This window comes from Alnus glutinosa, chromosome 3 (assembly GCF_958979055.1).
Source record: "Alnus glutinosa chromosome 3, dhAlnGlut1.1, whole genome shotgun sequence".
NCBI classification, from domain to species: Eukaryota; Viridiplantae; Streptophyta; class Magnoliopsida; order Fagales; family Betulaceae; genus Alnus; species Alnus glutinosa.
Window position 1 is genome coordinate 33,615,396 of NC_084888.1, and position 19,323 is coordinate 33,634,718.

Genomic DNA, 19,323 nt, shown 5'->3' on the forward strand with positions numbered 1-19,323 from the left:
CGTCTTGTTTATCTAACATTTGACTGTCGATTACGTTCCGGCTTTGGATGTGGACGATAAATTAGAGGCCAACCGGATTTACTTTCGCGGGTCAAATTGTGTTCGGAACAAAGATATCAAGGTGGTATAAGAATGCCAAGTAACTCGCAGATTGTCTATTGCGTCACTGGATTTTCTTTGGAATCTCCCTCAATAGATTTCTTCGTTTGAAATCTCAATATCTTTCGGTTTCGGTTGTCGGCACTCTGAGGGTGGTCTCATCTTTACACGCACATATTTCTTTTCTTGTCAAGTGTGCTGCGATTTGGCGTAGTGTTTTATTGAGTGTTTGTGAGGAGGATTCCAAGAGAGGTTCTTTCAAGTTCAGGTATTACCAATAATTTTTCATCTTTAAGATTTTCAGTTGCTTTGTACTTTCGATGAAGTGAATGTTTGGGCGTGCAGGAAGTCCTTGTAGCAAGAAGACACTGTAGTTAAACTTGTACAAGGAGCAATTTTTTTTTTTATTCACAAAGGACAGCAGAAGAAGAATTTTCTAAAGAAAGAATGGTATATTCTTTAGATTTTGGGAACGCCGAATAAACAAATTGTTGGACACAGCTTGATTTGCTGACAAAGCAAAGAAAATTAAGGAATCTAACTATAAACAAATTTATGGTAATGGATGGTGAAAGACTGTTTGTAATGGCAATTTCAATTAATTATACTCTTTGTGCATATCGGATTAGGAAAGCTGGAGATTTGCTTGAAGATATGGCAACAAGAAAAAATCTTGATTCGCCGAATGATTTACCATATTTAGCGGATGGCATAAAAACATTACATCATATTGAAGACAACCAAGGCCTTATTTCTTTGCATTTAATAGAAAACGAAAAATATTACAATCTTATCAACCAGATGTAAGAATTGGGTGTGATGAACCTTTTAAAAAGTAAATACATAAATAATTAAAGTTACTTTAAACAAAAGCAGGTACGTGAAGCTTTCCTTACAATAACAACATGTATATTGGTGACACAATTGAGTTAACTAATGTTAGCAAACCAAGAGAAGCTTTAGATTGGACCATGAAAATGATTAAACGGGTTCATAAGGTCCTTAAAAGTGTCTTTGAAGAGTTTGAAGAAGAGGAGAAGCTGGTCAAAGGTTTGCAAGAGTATGAGGAATTAGGATCGAGGACGGCGACGTTTGGTAGAGGCATGAGGGTGGTTAGTGTCAACGATTTTGGGTAAAGATTGTTGACTGATATATGACGTGATATTAGTTCTTAGATCTCATTTTTGTTGGAATAGGTGACTCATTTTCTTGGACCGAGAAAGTAATACATAATATTAGTTCTTAAATCACCTTTTTTCATATATGTTCGTACAATAGGGTTTTATTATAAATATGTTATGTTATAACTCTAAATTATTATTGAATAGAGCCGAACCCCTGTGGACGTAGGTACATTGTCGAACCATGTAAATATGTGTCTTGTTTTTCTCTTACTCTCTCTCTCTTTTTCAATTTCATATTATTCATCATTATTGCACATGGTAACAACATTTTTTGGTACATGTCATACATGTAAATAAAGTTGAGACGAAATTATACGTTTTAAGAGAAATGTTTAGTTTTCATCTTTTGCTGGTATCTTATTTATCTCTATACAAGAGATGGACAAATCCATAAGTAAATCTGTGAAGAGGGCTGCTACACTTACACCCATTTTTTACACCCTGATGTGGCAACACCTACATCACATTTTTTTTTTTTGGTAGAAAAGGGGGCACAATGGGCGAAGAAAAAAGTAGAAAAAAAAAAATGAAAACAGGGGATCGGGAACCACGCAACCAGCCGTGGGAGGAGAGGCTGGAAACCACGCATCCGGCCAGAACCCGAGCGTTCTTGTCGCAGTCCAGTCAAACCCGACCGGAGTGTTACTGCCGAAACCCTGCCCACACGGGCTGACTCGCCTCTCTCTGTCACCCTCTCCAGTAGATATGGCCGTCCCGAGCTTTCCCGTCACTTTCTCCCCTCTTGCCGGCCGTCTAACGAGTCTGGCATTCTCTTCTCCAGCGATCTCGAGCGCCAGTGATCCCCTCTTGTTTTCTCTCTCTTCTTCTTCTTCTTCTTCTTCTTTTTTTCACCCGGTTTTTTCTTCCTTCTTCCGTTAAAGCCCATGCCTCCTCTTTCTACAAAAAATAAAAATAATATGTGATGTAGGTATTACCAAGTCAAGGTGTAAAAAGTGAGTGTGAGTCTAGCATTTTTCATGTATGAAAAGTGGGTGTGAGTCTAGCATTTTTCATGTATGAAACTCCACAAATTCAATAGTAAATTTACAAAAGAGATAAATAAGAAATAAAGATGTGTAATAATTCTTTTATTTTAAAAAAGAAATAGGATTTTATTATAAATATGTTATGTTGTAACCCTAAATCATTATTGAATGGAGCCGAACTCCTGTAGACGTAAGCACATTGCCGAACCACGTAAATCTGTGTCTTGTTTTTCTTGTACTTTCTCTCTTTTTCAATTCCATATTATTCATCATTATTGTGCATGGTAACAACACTTTTTGGTACATGTTATGCATGTAAATAAAGTTGAGACGAAATTATATGTTTTAAGAGAAATGTTCAGTTTTTATCTTTTGCTGATCTCTTATTTATCTCTATACAAGAGATGGACAAATCCATAATTAAATTTGTGAAGAGGGCCACTACACTTGCACCCACTTTTTATACAATGACGTTGCAACACCTGCATCACTTTTTTTTTTTTGGTAGTAAAGGAGGCATGACAAACGAAAAAAGAAAAAAAAGCGGGAAAAAAAATGAAAACAGGGGATCGGAAACCACGCAACCGGCCGTGGGAGGAGAGGCTGGAAACCACGCGTTCGGCCGGAACCCAAGCGTTCCGGTTGCAGCCCAGTCGAGCCCGACCCGAGCGTCACTGGGCATAAACACCTGCACGTTAGAAACCCGCCCACACGGGCTGAATTGCCACGCAACCAATCGTGGGAGGAGAGGTCGGAATCCGAGTGTCCCCGTCACAGCCCAGTCGAACTCGACCCGAGTGTCACCGCCGGAAACTCTTGCACGCCGGAAACTCGCCCACACGGACTGACCCGCCTCTCTCTGTCACCCTCTCCAGTAGATTTGGCCATCCCAAGCTTTCCCGTCACTTTCTCCCCTCTTGCCGGCCGTCTAACGAGTCCAGCATTCTCTTCTCCAGCCATCCTGAGCGCCGGCGATCCCCTCTTGTTTTCTCTCTCTCTCTCTCTCTTCTTCTTTTTTCCTGATTTTTTCTTCCTTCTTCCGTTAAAGCCCGTGCCTCCTCTTTCTACAAAAGAGATAAATAAGAAATAAAGATGTGTAATAATTCTTTTATTTTAAGTAAGAGAGGAGCCTCCCATAATCTTGTCCATGCATGTCTCTTTGCCTTATCGAGTCACACAAACTTAAAATCTTGGGATAATTATCTTTTTTCCCTCATCAACTACCAGCCATTGTCAACATGGCCCCATGAATTGACACTTCGACCAAAAGAGAGTATCTAACTACCAGCTTTACATACTTTGCCCCATTCCGTTAGTTTAATTTGTAAAAAGACTGAAATACCCTAACTCAAATTCAAAAATGACATAAATGCCCTCAACTTTTTTAAACACATTAATTTTAATATTTTTTTATTAATTACTGTTGGAGGGCATTTTGGTCTTTAAACCAAAATTAATGCCAAAAAATGGAATATTTCGTCCAAATTAACGGCATTCCTTGACGGATGGGGGCAATGTATGTAAAGTTGGTAGTTGGATGCTCTCTTTTGGTCGAGGTGTCAGTTCATGGGGGCATGTTGATAATGGCTGGTAGTTGATGGGGGAAAATGCAATTACCCCTAAAATCTTTGTCTTGGACGGGATAGTTTTTCAAAAGTAATTAAATAATTCGGGGCATAAGATTCACTCTATTTCAAGTAAAAAAAAAAAAATCATTTCATCGTTAATTTTTTGTTTGTTTTATTATATTTAATAATATGCATAGTATTACGTCATTTAAAAATTTAAACGACATAATAACATATAAGTTATTAAATTTAGGAAAATGTAATCCAAACTATGAAATTAATAATCCCTATTTCACTTGACCGGGACCCGATCATTTCTTCTTACTAACATGATGAACGTGTCTTGCGGCGTTCCGCAGTGACAATTACAGATCGCTACTAGTTGTTAATGGTGAAGGACTCCTACCATTTTCAAAGGTTTCTAATTGAAACGATACACAGATTACTAAAAACACCCACAGGAAAAAATGTTGGTCTTTCTGAAATTGAAAATATTTTACAATTTAATTTTAATCCATTTTATATTCTGGGTAGGGTATAAAAGTAATTTACTGCCTTATACCTATAATCTATAGTAAACTTTTGTCCGTGTTTTGAGATTTGTGTAGAAATTTAAAATATGAGAATAAAAGTGAAAGTAAAAAAGAAAAAAAAAAAACATTAAAAATTTACGGATGGTTTAGTGTTAGACACATACTTACTACTACGAATTAAGATGCGTTTGGGATTGTGATTTCATAGACAATAAGTGCGATTTTAAACCAAATCGCAGAACATAGATTGTTTGGGAACTGCGTTTTTAAAAATTGTAATTTGAAAACGCAGAAAAATCTGCTTTTTCAAATCGTAGATAAGATGGTGCTTTTTTGAAAACGCAGAAGTTTAAAGGTAAATTCGCGATTTTAAAGGCTAAACTGCGATTTTGCCAAACGCTTAACTGCGTTTTTAAATATCACTATTTTCAAATCGCACATTTTAAAATCGTTATTTTAAATCGCACTTTTTGAAATCGCAAACTCAAACGGACCCTTAGTCATTGTGCTAGCTTATTAACTTATTTGTCTACAGTACAAAAATCCTTATGACCTTATCTATATGACTTAGAATAAATACATATATTACCATCCCAATATTTAGTTATAATTAACCCATAAATAAAAAATATTTCAATATCAATCAAATATAAAATATACAAAAAATATAATATATTTTAACACCGTGTTTGTTGGGTTGACATGGCAGAGCACCCTTAATAGTTTATCTAATTTTTTTTTTAATATATCTAAAATGATTAATTAGAAGCTTTTTATTTTATCTTAGTTAGCCACTTTTTTAAAAATATTATATATCTGCTTATCTAAATTCTTTATTTATTCTACTAAACTAATATTTTATGATAATTTTCTATTGTGGATGGGACAGAGAGAAGGGGAGAGAAGGGATACATAAATGAATAAAGAAATTTAGGGAGGGAGATTAAGTAACTAAAAACTTATCCATTGAGCTGCAATGCTTTCCTACACTTGGGTAAGCATGGTAGATGAGATGCAAAAGAGTAATGAATCATCACCATTTAAAGATACAATTTTTTACCATTTTGTTTATATGGTGAGGTAGTCTCTTCACTACTTTTTGATTTTTTTTTTTTTTTTTAATAAATTAAGGTGAGGGTCCTTGACACTTTTATGGACTTTGACTGCAGAGTCGGTCTGTTGTACATTTATTCTTCTTCCTCCTCTTTTTTTTTTTTCTTTTTTTTTTTTTCTTCTTTTTCCTTTTCAGAAATTTATTTATATTTCAGACCCCAAAAAAAGAAAAGAGAGCATTTTACTTATGCAAAAACTCAATGGCACCATTGTTGCATATGAGATTATATTTTTAGAATAAATGATAATTTAACATAATATTAAAAGTGAAAAAATTTTCAAACCCTAATTTCATAATTTACCTTCAATTTCAATTTCAATTAAGCATTTAACGTATTTGGCCATAGTTATTAAGATAAATTGTGAAAGAAAGAATGTTAAGATATTAATTAAAAAAGAAGATAATTTACAATGACTTATGCATTTTTGGCTTTCAATATAAATGGCCAACCAAAGTGCTTCTCAAAATAAATGTATTTTGCATTTCGTCTACATAAATTCTCTAAATTTGAGGAAGCACCATAGATAAATTTATAATATATATATATAATGAATTTTTTTCCCTTCCACTCATTATTTCTTTATCATTTCTCTCTCTTTTTCTTGAGTGGGTTTAAGTGGAGTGAATTTAACTTGTATAGACTATAAATAAATAATATTTAAATAATGTGGAGAAATAACGTATAAATTGATGTGAAGTGCATTTAAAAAGTCATTAGTTAAAATATAAAAAGTATTTTTGATTAATTATTTTATATATAAATTTAAAAAATTCATTGTGAATGCTCTAAATCACAACTTTGGCTGGTTTATACTTTTTTTTTTTCAACTTAATAACATGTGTTTAGTATATGATTGAAGGCACACCATAAAAAAAAAAAAAAAAAAAAAATTAACATTCTTAAATTTCATGTTAATATGTGTCAACAAGTTGTAATAATTATCGACCAATATTCTAGCATTACTTGGCTATATAATATGTACACCTATAAAATAAAAATAAAAATTGCACTCATTATAAAAAAGAAAACAAAAAGAAATCTCTCCTAAACTCTTATAATATAAATTGCCAAAAAAATAATAATTAATTTATAATCATGGTAATATATACTTATTAAACGACTAAAGCATGATAAGCATCTTAGTTTTGGCACGTGACAAAAAATAAAAAAGGTTTATTTCCTTTTTTTTTAAGCACATGTCAAGTTGAAGTTACATAGATGTACACGTGGAGTTATCTTATTGGACATGACATTGTCTTATGCCTAAAAATTTTAAGGGCAAATGTCCGAAAGGCAACGATTTGATAACAAAACCGACCACTTCTATCTTAGAGAAGGGCTTGGCAAAAGGATAAATATGACGAACATTTAAAGTATTTTCTGAGAAAAAAAGAAAAGACAAAAAAAAGAAAAAAAACCTTAATTCATAATAAAAGTTATCTGTTGTGAATTGTTATACTTATACTTCTCTTTATAGTAAGAACGAAAAAAAAGGGTTTAATTAAGTTTGTTGTTGATAATTATACTCTTCCTCTACCGCCAAACAGCGTTTCCAAGTCCTCCCCAAACACGACCCAAGTAGACCCCCGCTTCAACCCCATCCCCCTCCTTTCTCTCTCTCTCTCTCTCTCTCTCTGAGTCTCTATCTGAAATCTTCGAATTCCTATCTCGGCGTTCCTACTCGTTATCTCTAATACTTTTCTTCTTGAATTTCATTGTTCATTAACTTCAAATAAGCTTCTTCCATATTGGTTGCTATTTTTTTGGTTATGTATTTGTTTGTTTGTTCCTTTTGATCTGAAATTTGCTTCTGAATATCTCCAATTTGGCTTCGGATTCCCCGAATCAGTTTCGAGATCGACTTCACGGTGTTAATTCAAGATTTCTGGAGGTTTGGATCGTTTTCCGATAGATTTCGAGCAAATTAGGGTTTTGTAATTACTGTCTTAGGGTTTTTTTTGACTATTGGATTCTTGTTGTGCTTAATTAGGATGTGGATAAGATGATGAATCAAGGAGTTAGTACTGAGACCATACCTCCCGTGGACTCCAGTTCGCTCGAGGTAATTTCTAGAGACTACTGCTGTTCTATTTGCTGTTTGATAGTGTGAGTTTAAATGAATGCTTTGTTTGGAGATATTTTTAGTGGGTTTATTGGGTTTGTTTGTGTTTTTGTGAATTCTTTGGTTAGTGGGTTGATTATCTTAAATGAGAATGAGTGCTTCTATTGTTCAATATCAATAGAATGTTCTGGAGGAAGTCATTGCTCCCCTTTAACAGTTAATGCAAAATTGATATAAAGATATTCCAATAATGAGATTTACTTTTAATTGATTATCTTAAATTAGAATAATTGCTTCTATTATTCATGAAAAAAAAATTGCTTCTATTGTTCAATATTAATAACTTGTTCTACTTATCAAAAAAATGTTAATAAATTGTTCCGGGGGAAGTCATTGCTTCCTATTGTAACAAAATCACATCCTCAGAAATGAAAAATTGAAATAAATATGTTCTGAAATTTCTGCTGCGCTTACAAATTACATGTCAATTGTGAGTAAACGGTTCAAACTTATATGGCCTATGCATGGGGCTACATGCAACTCGTAGTCATCATGGACAAGGAACTGTCTGATGGACTGGTCTGGAATCTGGATGGCCTATTTGGGGAACATTTTGCAGTTTACATCGACTGGCATTGTATTGCTGGGTTCTTTTTTTGTTTCCTGCACCTTTCTTTTCTTCTTTTTACATCACATAAATACATCTTGCAACTCTTGTAAGTTCCTTATTGAGTGCATTTCTTAAATTCATGTGGTTTCTTGGTTGGTGTGAATGGTAACAGTTATTAACATACTTTGCATTCATTTCTTTTTCAGAACCATCACGTAGTTGATGCAAGCCAAGGACAGACATCTTCATATTTTCTCCCAACAGCTGGATCTGATGCCATATCATGGACCACTCACAGGGTGGATCATAACTCCACCCAGAATGGGACTCTTCCTAGTTCCACCTCCACGTACCAATATGATTACCACACACAGCCACCCACAAGAAATGTTCAAGATGGTCTGAATGCAGCATCCCTCCCTTCTAGTTCATCGAGTTTGGGAACAGCAAATGTATCACAAGATTACAATGGCTATGCATCATACCCTAATTCTACTGATCCATATGGTTATGGAAGCACAGGATACCCGGGTTACTATAATAGCTACCAGCAGCAGCAGCAACAGCAGCAGTCCAACCATTCGAGCTACCAGCAGCAGCAGCAGCAGTCTAACCACTCCAGCTATCAGCAGCAGCAGTCTAACCACTCCAGCTATCAGCAGCAGCAGTCTAACCACTCCAGCTATCAGCCGCAGCAGTCTAACCATTCCTACTCACAAACTGTAGGAGCATATCAAAACACAGGTGCTCCTTATCAGCCTCTTTCCTCATTTCAGAATACAGGGTCTTATGCTGGGCCTGCAAGTTATTCAAGCACTTACTACAATCCTGGTGATTATCAGACAGCTGGAGGTTATCCGAGTAGCGGTTACAGTAATCAGAATACCTTGTGGAATGATGCCAATTATACAAATTATACTACCCATCAGTATTCAAACTACACTCCAGACACTACTGGTGCTTATAGTTCTGGTACTACTACTGCACCTTCCCTGCATTATCAACAGCAGTACAAGCAATGGGCAGATTATTACAGTCAAACAGAAGTCAGCTGTGCTCCTGGCACGGAGAATATATCAGTCGCTAATACGTCTAATGTTGGGTGTCCAATCCCTGGTGTGAGTGGTGGATATCCAGCTTCAAATACCCAGACACCAACTTCTTATACCCCATCTTGGAGGCCAGAGTCCAGTTCATCTGAATTGGCTTCAGTGCAGGTTTTAATTTTCTTCAATATAGAATTTAAAAGATATTATTTGCCCTATTTACTTGATTGTGATTGATATTCTAATGCGCGCATGCACGTGCGCACACACACCTTTACGTGCATATATATGCATATGCGCATAATAATCTTCTATTGAGTATTTGTACAAACTTGTAATTGGTGATGCAATTGCATCACTCAAATCTTTTTCTGTATTGTTTTCATGACAGATCACATTGAGTCTTTCCTTGGATTAATTAATTATTTTGCAATACTGCTTGGTAGTTAAGTTGTCATTGCCTTTCTCTGGTCTTTTCTTTTTGTCAGCCTGCTGCAGGAATTAGTGGTGCCAATGATGGTTACTGGCAACATGGGGCTCCAAGTTCTCAAATTCACCACACTAGTCCTATGCAACCCCAATCTCAAAAGTCTTTGGATCCAAAAACTTCCTATGATAGCTTTCAGGATCAACAGCAAACTGCGTATTCTCAAGGACCTAATGTACAATATCCTGCTACTCATCAGGTGCCCCAGAGTTATCAATCACCTGTGCAAACTGTTCCATCTTTGGATACACGAAGGGTAAGCAAATTGCAGATTCCAACAAACCCTAGAATTGCTTCAAATTTGACCTTCGGTTTTCCAAAAACGGATAAGGATAGCTCTACAACCGGTGCAGCAGCAAAACCTGCTTATATCAGTGTTTCACCAATGCCAGATGAGAAAGTATTATCTAATAGTGCTGCTGATTCTATACTCAAGGTGAGACTCCTGCTTTGCTCATTCAGTTGCCTTTTCAAATTATGTCATCCAGGGAACTTGTTTTTGTAAGGTAAACTGTAGAGATACTGTTCCCATCCGTCCATAGTAATGGATTATCTATTAATTATAAAAGAATGTAAGATTTGGCAGATGCAGAAAGATATACATACTAAAATAAGGAATTGCGAAACATAAATATCCTTCTTTCAAATGCTGGAACTCATTTATTTTGCTTTGAAGTGCAAGTCTTGCAATGCCATGTTTTGGAAACTGGAATCTTGTCTTATTGTTGTTAAATAAGGTATTACATTGACATATAATCCTTCTTTTCTAATGCTGGAAGCGTGTATATCTTCCTTTGATCGAGTTTTGCAATGCGATGTTTGGCAAACTATAACCCAAAGATGTGCAACTTCTTGGGTTGATGGTTGATTGGGTTTGTAGGAGCGGTTGAGGATTATTTAAGTGGATGCAGCATGTCCAACCATATCCTTGGAAGGCATTGTATGATGGGCAATGATAAATACAAAACTGTGATTTTGTTGTTGAACTGTTCACTCATCATTTGGTTTAGTTGTTGTCTTCCTTGCTTTTATTTGATGACAAGGACATCATTACAAAGTATTGAATTTGTTTAAATAAATTGAGGAGCGTTACATATATATTTCTTTTGCTTCTTAAATTCATGCGAGTTAGTCCTATTATTTGGTTGAACTGCAATCTATAGGTTTCTATATCCATCATGATGGCTAAGGACTGGACAATGTTGGTTTAGTTGCTCATGGAGTCTTTTTAACTCATTCATGTTTCGAAGCTCTACATATCATTCTTCCTTTAGGGGCACTTGTGTAATCAATTCTGTAAATTTGGAATTTAGTTTCTGAACTTTTGATGATTTAAGTGACAGATGTTGCTATCAGATGCTTGGATGATATGGTTTATTCTAACTATTTAAACTATCTAATGTTGTTTAATAACACAAATTGACTGGAATGGTTTGGTTCGTGACTTAATGTGTTATGATATAGCTAATGACTGTTTTGTTGCATGCAGCCTGGTATGTTCCCCAGGTCGCTGCGCGGTTATGTTGAAAGGGCTTTGGCTCGCTGTAAAGATGATACAGAAATGGCAGCCTGCCAGGCTGTCCTGAAGGAGGTAAGCGACATAGGAGTTGGCAGGTGCATTCAATTGTGAAGTTGCATGTGTTATGCCCCCCCCCCCCCCCCCCCCTCCCCCCCCTCTCTTCTCTCTTTATTTTCCTTACTTTGGCCTTTGGCATGATTTTAGTGTCTTTATTGTTCATGGCAGCTTGTAGTATAAAGTATAGAGTTGTCTGAGATGTTGTGATGAGCAAAAATGTGTTAGAAACCCAAGAAAAAGCATTAAACAATATGAAAGGATACAGAACTTATAGAGTTTTGGACAATGAATTGTCCAAAAACAATATATTAATGTACTCCCTCCGTCCCATTTAGTTTTTCCTTTTTGGGATTTCATGATAATGTCTGCTTCCAAAAGTCAATGCATATAGTTTTATGAATTTTCTATTTATCTTTATTTATTTTAAAGTGGGAAAGTACTAAGTTATGTCTTTATGAAAAGTTTGGGGGGTAAGTTCGGAAACTAGTTACATTTATTTGAATGTGGTAAGCATTATATGTCTCTCCTTAAAAGTTGATGCAAAGATGAAGGAAATTGGAGGGGTTAGTAAAATCTGCAAGTGCGGTTCATGCTACCCACTTTTTTTACCTTGTTACTGCATTAGATTTCTATATGAAGTGAAGTGCCCATGAAAATATTTATCGTCTTTCCAAAAAAAAATAAAAATAAAGCATCATCTTCCAATCAGCAGTCGATACTTCTCTTGTAAATATCATGTGTACTTGGGTTGCGTTCCTCTGCGCTTTTTAATGTAATTGATTTTGCTTAGAAAAAAAAATTTATTCGTTTGACCTAGTCACTCTACAATGAAGTTGAGAAGAGTCATGTTGTCAAATCTATGGATAGAGGACGGATTTTGCTTCTAAGTTATTGAGATTGAATCTGCAGAAATTGTCTGTTGTAACAATTGAATTATTTAACGTCTCCTTATTTCTTATTGGACTTCATTGACATGATTCTGCTCTCCTGACATACATACATACATTCTTGTACCTATGAATAATTTTTACCACTGTTTTCAGATGCTCACCAAGGCAACTGCGGATGGTACACTTTACACACGAGACTGGGATATTGAGCCACTTTTCCCATTACCAAATGTGGATGCAGTCAACAAAGAGTACTCTCTCTCTCTCTCTCTCTCTCTCTCTCTCTCACGCGCGCGCACGCTCACAAAGTTTTGTTTGGCAGCTTGTATTTCATTTTTTATATTTAGCTTTGCCTTGATCTTAATTTTGAGGATTGAGTCTTATAAAGAAAAATTTAAAATTGAGAGTACACTCGCAAATGTGTATATTTTTCTATGTTTGAGTACTCTCTTTCTCTCACAATTTCAATTTCTACTTCAAGGAAGCATCAATAGGAGCTTCCCTCTTATTTCGTTTCCTTAACTGGTGATTCTTTAACTTACGATATCAAATTTCTCCTACAAGAAAATTTCTTATCATTTTATCTAAAAAAAAATTGTGTATATTATGCCAAGGGTGTGGGCACAATTAGGCCTTTAGATTGAGATCTAGTAATTGGTGTATTGTTGTTAAGGTTTTATTGATTGCGCTTGTATTTATTTACTTATATGTAAATTTTATGCATGAATCAGAATTTGAATGAGTTGCCTATGATTTTTGATTTGGTTAAGGGAGATTATGTATGGAAACCTTTTAAATCTTGGGCAGGGTATTTGGCTAGTCTTTGAACAAATGCCTAGAGATTAGCAAAGTGAGGCAGTAAAAACAACTGTTCCAAATGTAGAAAACAACTATCAGATGCTGTACATTTTATCTAGGCTCATAAATGGTTTAGATATTATGCTTGCCTGGTCAATTTGATAAGATGATGGATGTTAGAAATTGGGTTGGAAGGAAAATTCTTAGTTTGTTAATGTATCCAATCCTGCTAAATATACGAATTCATATTGTATCTTGGGCAGCATTTTTTATTTTATTTTTTAAAAAAATAAAAACAATTTTTTTCTTTGTAAAAAAAGTCATTGGGTTAATTAGTCAACTGAATTAAATTTTGCATATTTGAACCAAAATGAAAGTCTTTTTGTAAAGAACATGAATTAATTTTTCTCAGCATTTAAATAATATTTTCTGCAATTGGAGGGCTCAAATGCCCTTTTATTGAAAGACTATATAGCCCTTAGGCCAAAATCCGAAGTTTGAGGGGGGAATCTCTTATAAATACAAGGTTCATCAGGTAATGGAAGACTGTTATGTTTTTGATTAATAGGGATAAGGTCATTTTGGTCCAAAAGAGAAAAACTGGGTGAATGGTTGTTTGGTTCAGATAGTTTGTTTATAGGTCTAGTTGTATTTGGATTTATTATTGATAATATCTAGCGTGTTGTCTGTTAATTCTCGGGTGCTTTCTGTTCTGCAGCAGTTTTCAGAGTTCAACCCCAGGTTTGTCATTGCCAAAGTACAAAAGAAGTCCAAGTAGAAGATCTAAAAGTAGGTGGGAGCCTTTACCGGAGGAGAAATCAGTTGACAAGTCAACATCTGTTGTGAATAATACAGTGAAATATGGTGGCTGGATAAACCCCAATGAGAGGGATAGAAAGGTACTCTTGTGAAACTTGTTTTTCTGGGTACCCTCAGTGGGGCGTCTTTCTTGTAGCATACAATGGCAATTGATTAATTCATTATTATTTTTTTTTGTTTTCACTTTACACTAGCTTTGTACAAGTTTGGTATCTCAGATTGTTATATTGCTAAAAAAAATGTATGCAGCCTTTTATGGGGAATAATGAGAGCAAGGAGAATAATTTTACGGGTATGAAATTCTCTCCACTGGCCCAGAAAAATGCAAGTAAGAACATCCAGAGGCAGGTTAAGAAGCAGCGTTTTGGTGATAGTTTGAATGCTGCTGATAATGGTGATGCATCTAGTGATAGTGATAAGGAACAAACTTTAACAGCATATTATTCTAGTGCAATAGCACTTGCAAATACACCAGAGGAGAGAAAGAGGCGTGAAAGTCGCTCTAAGCGTTTTGAAAAAGGGCAAGGGCGCCAAGAAAATAATCACTTCAAACCAAAAAAGGCTGGACCTGGAAACCTGTACGGTAGAAGGGCTAGTGCCTTGGTGCTTAGCAAAAACTTTGAAGATGGTGGGACCAGGGCTGTTGAGGACATCGACTGGGATTCCCTTACTGTCAAGGGCACGTGCCAGGAGATTGAGAAACGTTATTTGCGTCTTACATCTGCACCTGATCCTGCCAGTGTAAATATCAATCTTGTTTTCTGTCATTGATTTTTTTGACATTCGGGGTTTAAACCAAAATTGAATGATGAACTGATGACATTTTGTGAGCAATATAACTAATTTTCTCAACATGTTACTACTTCACAGGTAAGACCAGAAGAAGTGTTAGAAAAAGCTCTGGATATGGTTCAGAATTCTCAAAAGAATTACCTATATAAATGTGATCAGTTGAAGTCTATTCGCCAAGATCTAACTGTACAACATATATGCGATCAGCTAACAGTAAAGGTATGCATGATGCATTATGCTGCTTTCTCTCTCTGCCCCCCTCTCTCACCTGATCTTGTGGTGATCTTTCATGTGTACACTTTCTGGATGGTCGGTGAACTAGTTTTATCTTTTTGCCTTTTAACCTTGGTGAATTTTATCATCTAGCCTTATGCAGGGCATTGCATTCCCCCCAACTCTGAGTGAAGAACTGACAATGTTACACCCTCAATAGCTTTTCATTGAATCAATATTTTTCCAAACTCACCATTGGAACCCATGACCTCCTTATGTCTATCATACCCACCAAATATATATTTTTTTTTGATAAGTAAAGAACAATTTTATATAGAAAGCGTAAGGCGCCCCAGTACACAGGCAGTATACGACGAGCACTTACAAGCCCAAAACCCAATAACACGCCCAAAAACAGCAGAAAGCCCCAACAATACCCACAAAACCCGAAACGCCAAAAAAACACCCACTACAACCAAAATCCAGAGGCACCCAAAGACCAAGCCTACTGAAGCCGACTGAAATCACAAGAGACCCAAAATCCAAGCCGACCGAGGCCGGACTACAGAGCAAACCCAAAGAACAACGGAAAAACAACCCACAACCCGCCAAGATCTACTTCACGTGAGCCTTGCCTTTCCTACGCCTAAAAGGAACCAAATTGTCACCATAATTGATGGAGCTATGCAGATTCAGGAGCTCTCTCTTTCCTTTGGACTTCTGGCGCGCAATCATCTTATCCCGCTGAAATTCTTCTTCCATGGCATCTCGAATTGCCATAGCCTCCTCCCCAAAGTCCCTATCCAACGCAAAATCCCCATCCAACGCCCACCAAATATTTATCATGCTCGTCAAAAATCAAGATGATCGGAGAATAAGAAGTATCTCATCTAAAAAGATTCAAAAGTATGATTTTTTTTTTTTTAGTTTAAAAAACTACCAAAATGGGTGAGTTTCAGATTGGATAGTAAATGATATCTGATTGATATGAAATTTGTTATGCTCGATAAACGTATTAAAGACATGTAATCTAGTGGTGGGCTTGATTAATTATTGGAACCAAATTATCAAGTTATTGAGTAGTGTAATTTTAGATCAAACTTACCCGTTAGTTCAACCCCATGTGCATATAGTGTAAAATATTTTGAAATTGGTTGTATTGTTTATTCTTCATACTCATGTTCCAGGTATACAAAACTCATGCCCGTTTGTGTGTAAAATATTTTGAAATTGGTTGTATTATTTATTCTTCATACTCATGTTCCAGGTATACGAAACTCATGCCCGTTTAGCTCTGGAGGTTGGGGACCTGCCTGAGTATAATCAGGTTGGTGATCTTCTTATTGTCGTTGAATACGATTTTGTTGTTTATATTGTTTTTTCGGTTTTGCATGCTCATTTCTATACTTCGGTTAAATTTGTTTCACTGTTTTCCATGAGTATGTTTCTGAGTCGTTTTCATCTAAAAACCATAATCTGCTTAAGTGATTGATTAGTGGAGCCATATTTATGTCCTATTTCACAACCAGATTCTGAATCATGAATGGTGCTTAAAATAGTTATTTGTGTATGCCAGTCATGAGTTCCGATATTGTTGCAAGCATTGGTTTTCTTATACATATTATGTGCTGCCTACTTTAGCTTTTACTTTAATACTGTTTTTATCATTCACTAGATGATTGGAGAATATTTTGAACAACATATTGCATTCCAATGTCCATTACTAATCAACTGATTGGGAAAAATAGCAGGATATCTTAGTCAACTAATTTGGTCAAGATATGTATTTGTAATATGAATATCATGCAGAAAGAAAAGATTTCTAAATGACAAGAAAACTCTAGTTCCAAAAGTAACGGACTCATGCTGCTTCCTAGGGGGGAAGGGGGAAAAAAAAAAACCCTTAGTGGCATGTTTATTTTTAAACAAGCGGTTCCCTACAAACTTTCAGGTAGAGAATTCATATCTATGAGAATGTGAAGAGCCACGAGTTACAGTATGTTTTAAGTTTTTTGGGTTGTGTTCAATAATGTAAATCTGCACCTAAATCTATGAGCCTTTTGTCATTTTAATATCTGGTACCTGGCTCAATTTTACTTTGACGAGTTGGGGCTTTATGTTGGAGCCGTTGGCTTTTTACTCTGAACAGTTTTGACTTTATTTTATTTTCTTATCAAGATTGGAGTTGAAGGGTTTAATATATCTTTTCAACAACCGTGGTTAAGTGAGTTGGCACCAAAACTTATAGACTACTGTTTAGTGCCATTGCAATGCTACATGGTAGCAGTTTCTTGCCTTATGTTGTTTAAAACTCTTATTAAGAAAGAGTTTTAATGGCAGCTTCATTCAATTTTAGTAAAAAAATTGTTGTGGAATATAATTATCGTTTTCCTGTTGCTAAATAATATATGTAATTTCCCTTTGCTTAAAAATATCAAGATACCATAATGCCATTTTGAATTGGAATTACTGATTGACTTTCTTTTATGTCATTTCAGTGCCAGTCTCAATTGAAAACCCTTTATGCTGAAGGAATTGAGGGATGCCATATGGAGTTTTCTGCTTACAACTTACTCTGTGTCATATTGCACTCTAATAATTACAGAGATCTCTTATCATCGATGTCGAGGTTAGTTAGTCTGCAGAATGAATACTTGGCTTTCATTAATCTTGTATGCTTACCAATTTGCTTGAATTTCTTTCGTAAGTTCTTTTGTTGTTTCTTTTAATAATAAACTTGTAATTCAGTGGTGTCGGTTTTATGATTTCCAATTTGCTTGAATTCAGTGTTAGCTTTCATTGATCGTGTATGATATGATTATCATGGAATGAATTCAAATGATTAGAAATGTAATATTTTCCTCTTATATTCATTAACCCCTTGAAATTACCGTAAATTTTAATTTGAAATGTCATCTTGTTGGGTTAACAGATTGTCTGTTGAAGCAAAAAAGGATGAAGCCGTAAAACATGCTCTTGCAGTTCGTGCAGCTGTCACTTCTGGAAATTATGTCATGTTTTTTAGACTGTACAAGACGGCTCCTAACTTGAATACCTGCCTTATGGGTGGGTATATTTTATGGAATTATCTCAGAATGTCTCTTGCATTTCAATGACATATATGGGGTATGTGTTAATAATGGTTGTTCATCTTTGTGCAGATCTTTATGTTGAAAAGATGCGGTACAAGGCTGTGAGTTGCATGTCTCGTTCTTATCGCCCAACAATACCTGTTTCATACATCACTCAGGTTCTGGGTTTCGCCACTGCCACACCTAGGAATGAAGGAAGTGATGAGAAGGACTCAGATGGATTAGGGGAGTGTGTGGATTGGTTGAAGGCACATGGTGCATGCTTTATTGAAGATAACAATGGAGATATGCAACTCGATACAAAAGTATGTTCAACCTCACCATTTTAATTTACAATGATATATAGGACCTAATATGTGCTAAATCACTTCTTGAGGATTAAGTTCAAAACTTAATTTGCTTCTTAGACAAAATCCTTTATGACAACCTAGGACATTTGCATTTATTTTCCTGCCCGAGGTTTGGATTTTTTGGCGGAAAGGGTGTTAACTGAGGTAGTAGGAACATAATGAGCCGCGCTTATATATCTTCTTGCTCTTGGTGAGACAATATGTGATTGAGTGAATGATCTAAAGGGCATTCACAGCTACATATGTGAGAACCTTGTACCACCCACAGGTGGTAAATGGTTGTACTCTCATGTAACCTTGTGTTTGCAAAGATAAGTAAGCTTTTACTTTAAATAAAACACACGGGGTTTTAAATTTTGTTGGGTTCGTGTTTCATGTACTTGCCAATGAAACAGTTAAATTGTTCGAATCTGTGCGTTGAGATTGGCTCATTTGCCTCTATACTTCTGTTGTGGTAATTGTTGATGAAATTCTGTATTATCTTAATCACTTTCTTTGCATGTTATGTGTTGATCAGGCTTCCTGTTCAAGTCTTTTCATGCCGGAGCCGGAAGATGCTGTGTCCCATGGAGATGCCAGTCTTGCTGTTAATGATTTTCTGACACGAACATCCTTATAGTGAAGCTGATTGTACCCAATTGTATTTGTGCATTATTAAGTAGTGGGAAATCCTGCCGCCCTCAACAATCTGTTGTATTACGAAGAGTTGCGGTATTTTTCTACTGACTGCCATTGTGGAGAAGGTTGAGCCTGGTGGGGGTTGCCTGTAACTCTAGAAAAGGTAGATCAGAGCTGTATGAAATTGAAATGTAGGGAAAGGAGTCCAAAAAAAATGCTGAAATGGCAATGGGGCTGATTTAGCATGTAGCAGCTGATTAGATATCAATTTTTGGTATTAAATGCCAATTTATTCTTTTTATTGAGGACAGAACGTGGTAAATATATTATATTTGAGCAGATAGGAAAATAAGGAAAATTAACTTCTTTGTGTGATTACTCATTTCCTATGAGCTCCAATTTACAATTTTTTATTTTATTTTTTATTTTATTTTTAACTTATCTATCATATATGTTGTAGTATGTTTAAGTAAATCCCTTTTAAC

The 19,323-nt window shown here is 35.6% G+C and overlaps 1 protein-coding gene across 2 annotated transcripts; it reads left to right on the forward strand.

The window, feature by feature from the left end:
* Positions 1 to 6,991: 6,991 nt before the first annotated feature.
* Positions 6,992 to 19,216, forward strand: LOC133862870 (SAC3 family protein A). 2 transcript variants are annotated; one of them, XM_062298775.1, is made up of 14 exons: positions 6,992 to 7,376; positions 7,476 to 7,547; positions 8,364 to 9,374; positions 9,692 to 10,126; positions 11,180 to 11,281; positions 12,310 to 12,407; positions 13,676 to 13,853; positions 14,023 to 14,514; positions 14,644 to 14,784; positions 16,046 to 16,105; positions 17,277 to 17,407; positions 17,711 to 17,844; positions 17,940 to 18,175; positions 18,738 to 19,216. In XM_062298775.1, the coding sequence occupies exons 2-14, from the start codon at positions 7,488 to 7,490 to the stop codon at positions 18,837 to 18,839; spliced, it is 3,180 nt and encodes a 1,059-aa protein (XP_062154759.1). In that variant the 5' UTR covers positions 6,992 to 7,376; positions 7,476 to 7,487; the 3' UTR covers positions 18,840 to 19,216. The 2 variants fall into 2 exon arrangements, with proteins under 2 accessions (XP_062154759.1, XP_062154758.1); XM_062298774.1 differs by having other exon boundaries at positions 6,993 to 7,376; positions 13,673 to 13,853.
* Positions 19,217 to 19,323: the final 107 nt, after the last annotated feature.

Coding starts and splice junctions, on each gene's coding strand:
- LOC133862870 (XM_062298774.1), top strand. CDS start 7,488: ATGATGAATCAAGGAGTTAGTACTGAGACCATACCTCCCGTGGACTCC. Junction 7,548..8,363: donor TGGACTCCAGTTCGCTCGAG/GTAATTTCTAGA, acceptor TTTCTTTTTCAG/AACCATCACGTAGTTGATGC. Junction 16,106..17,276: donor ACCTGCCTGAGTATAATCAG/GTTGGTGATCTT, acceptor ATGTCATTTCAG/TGCCAGTCTCAATTGAAAAC.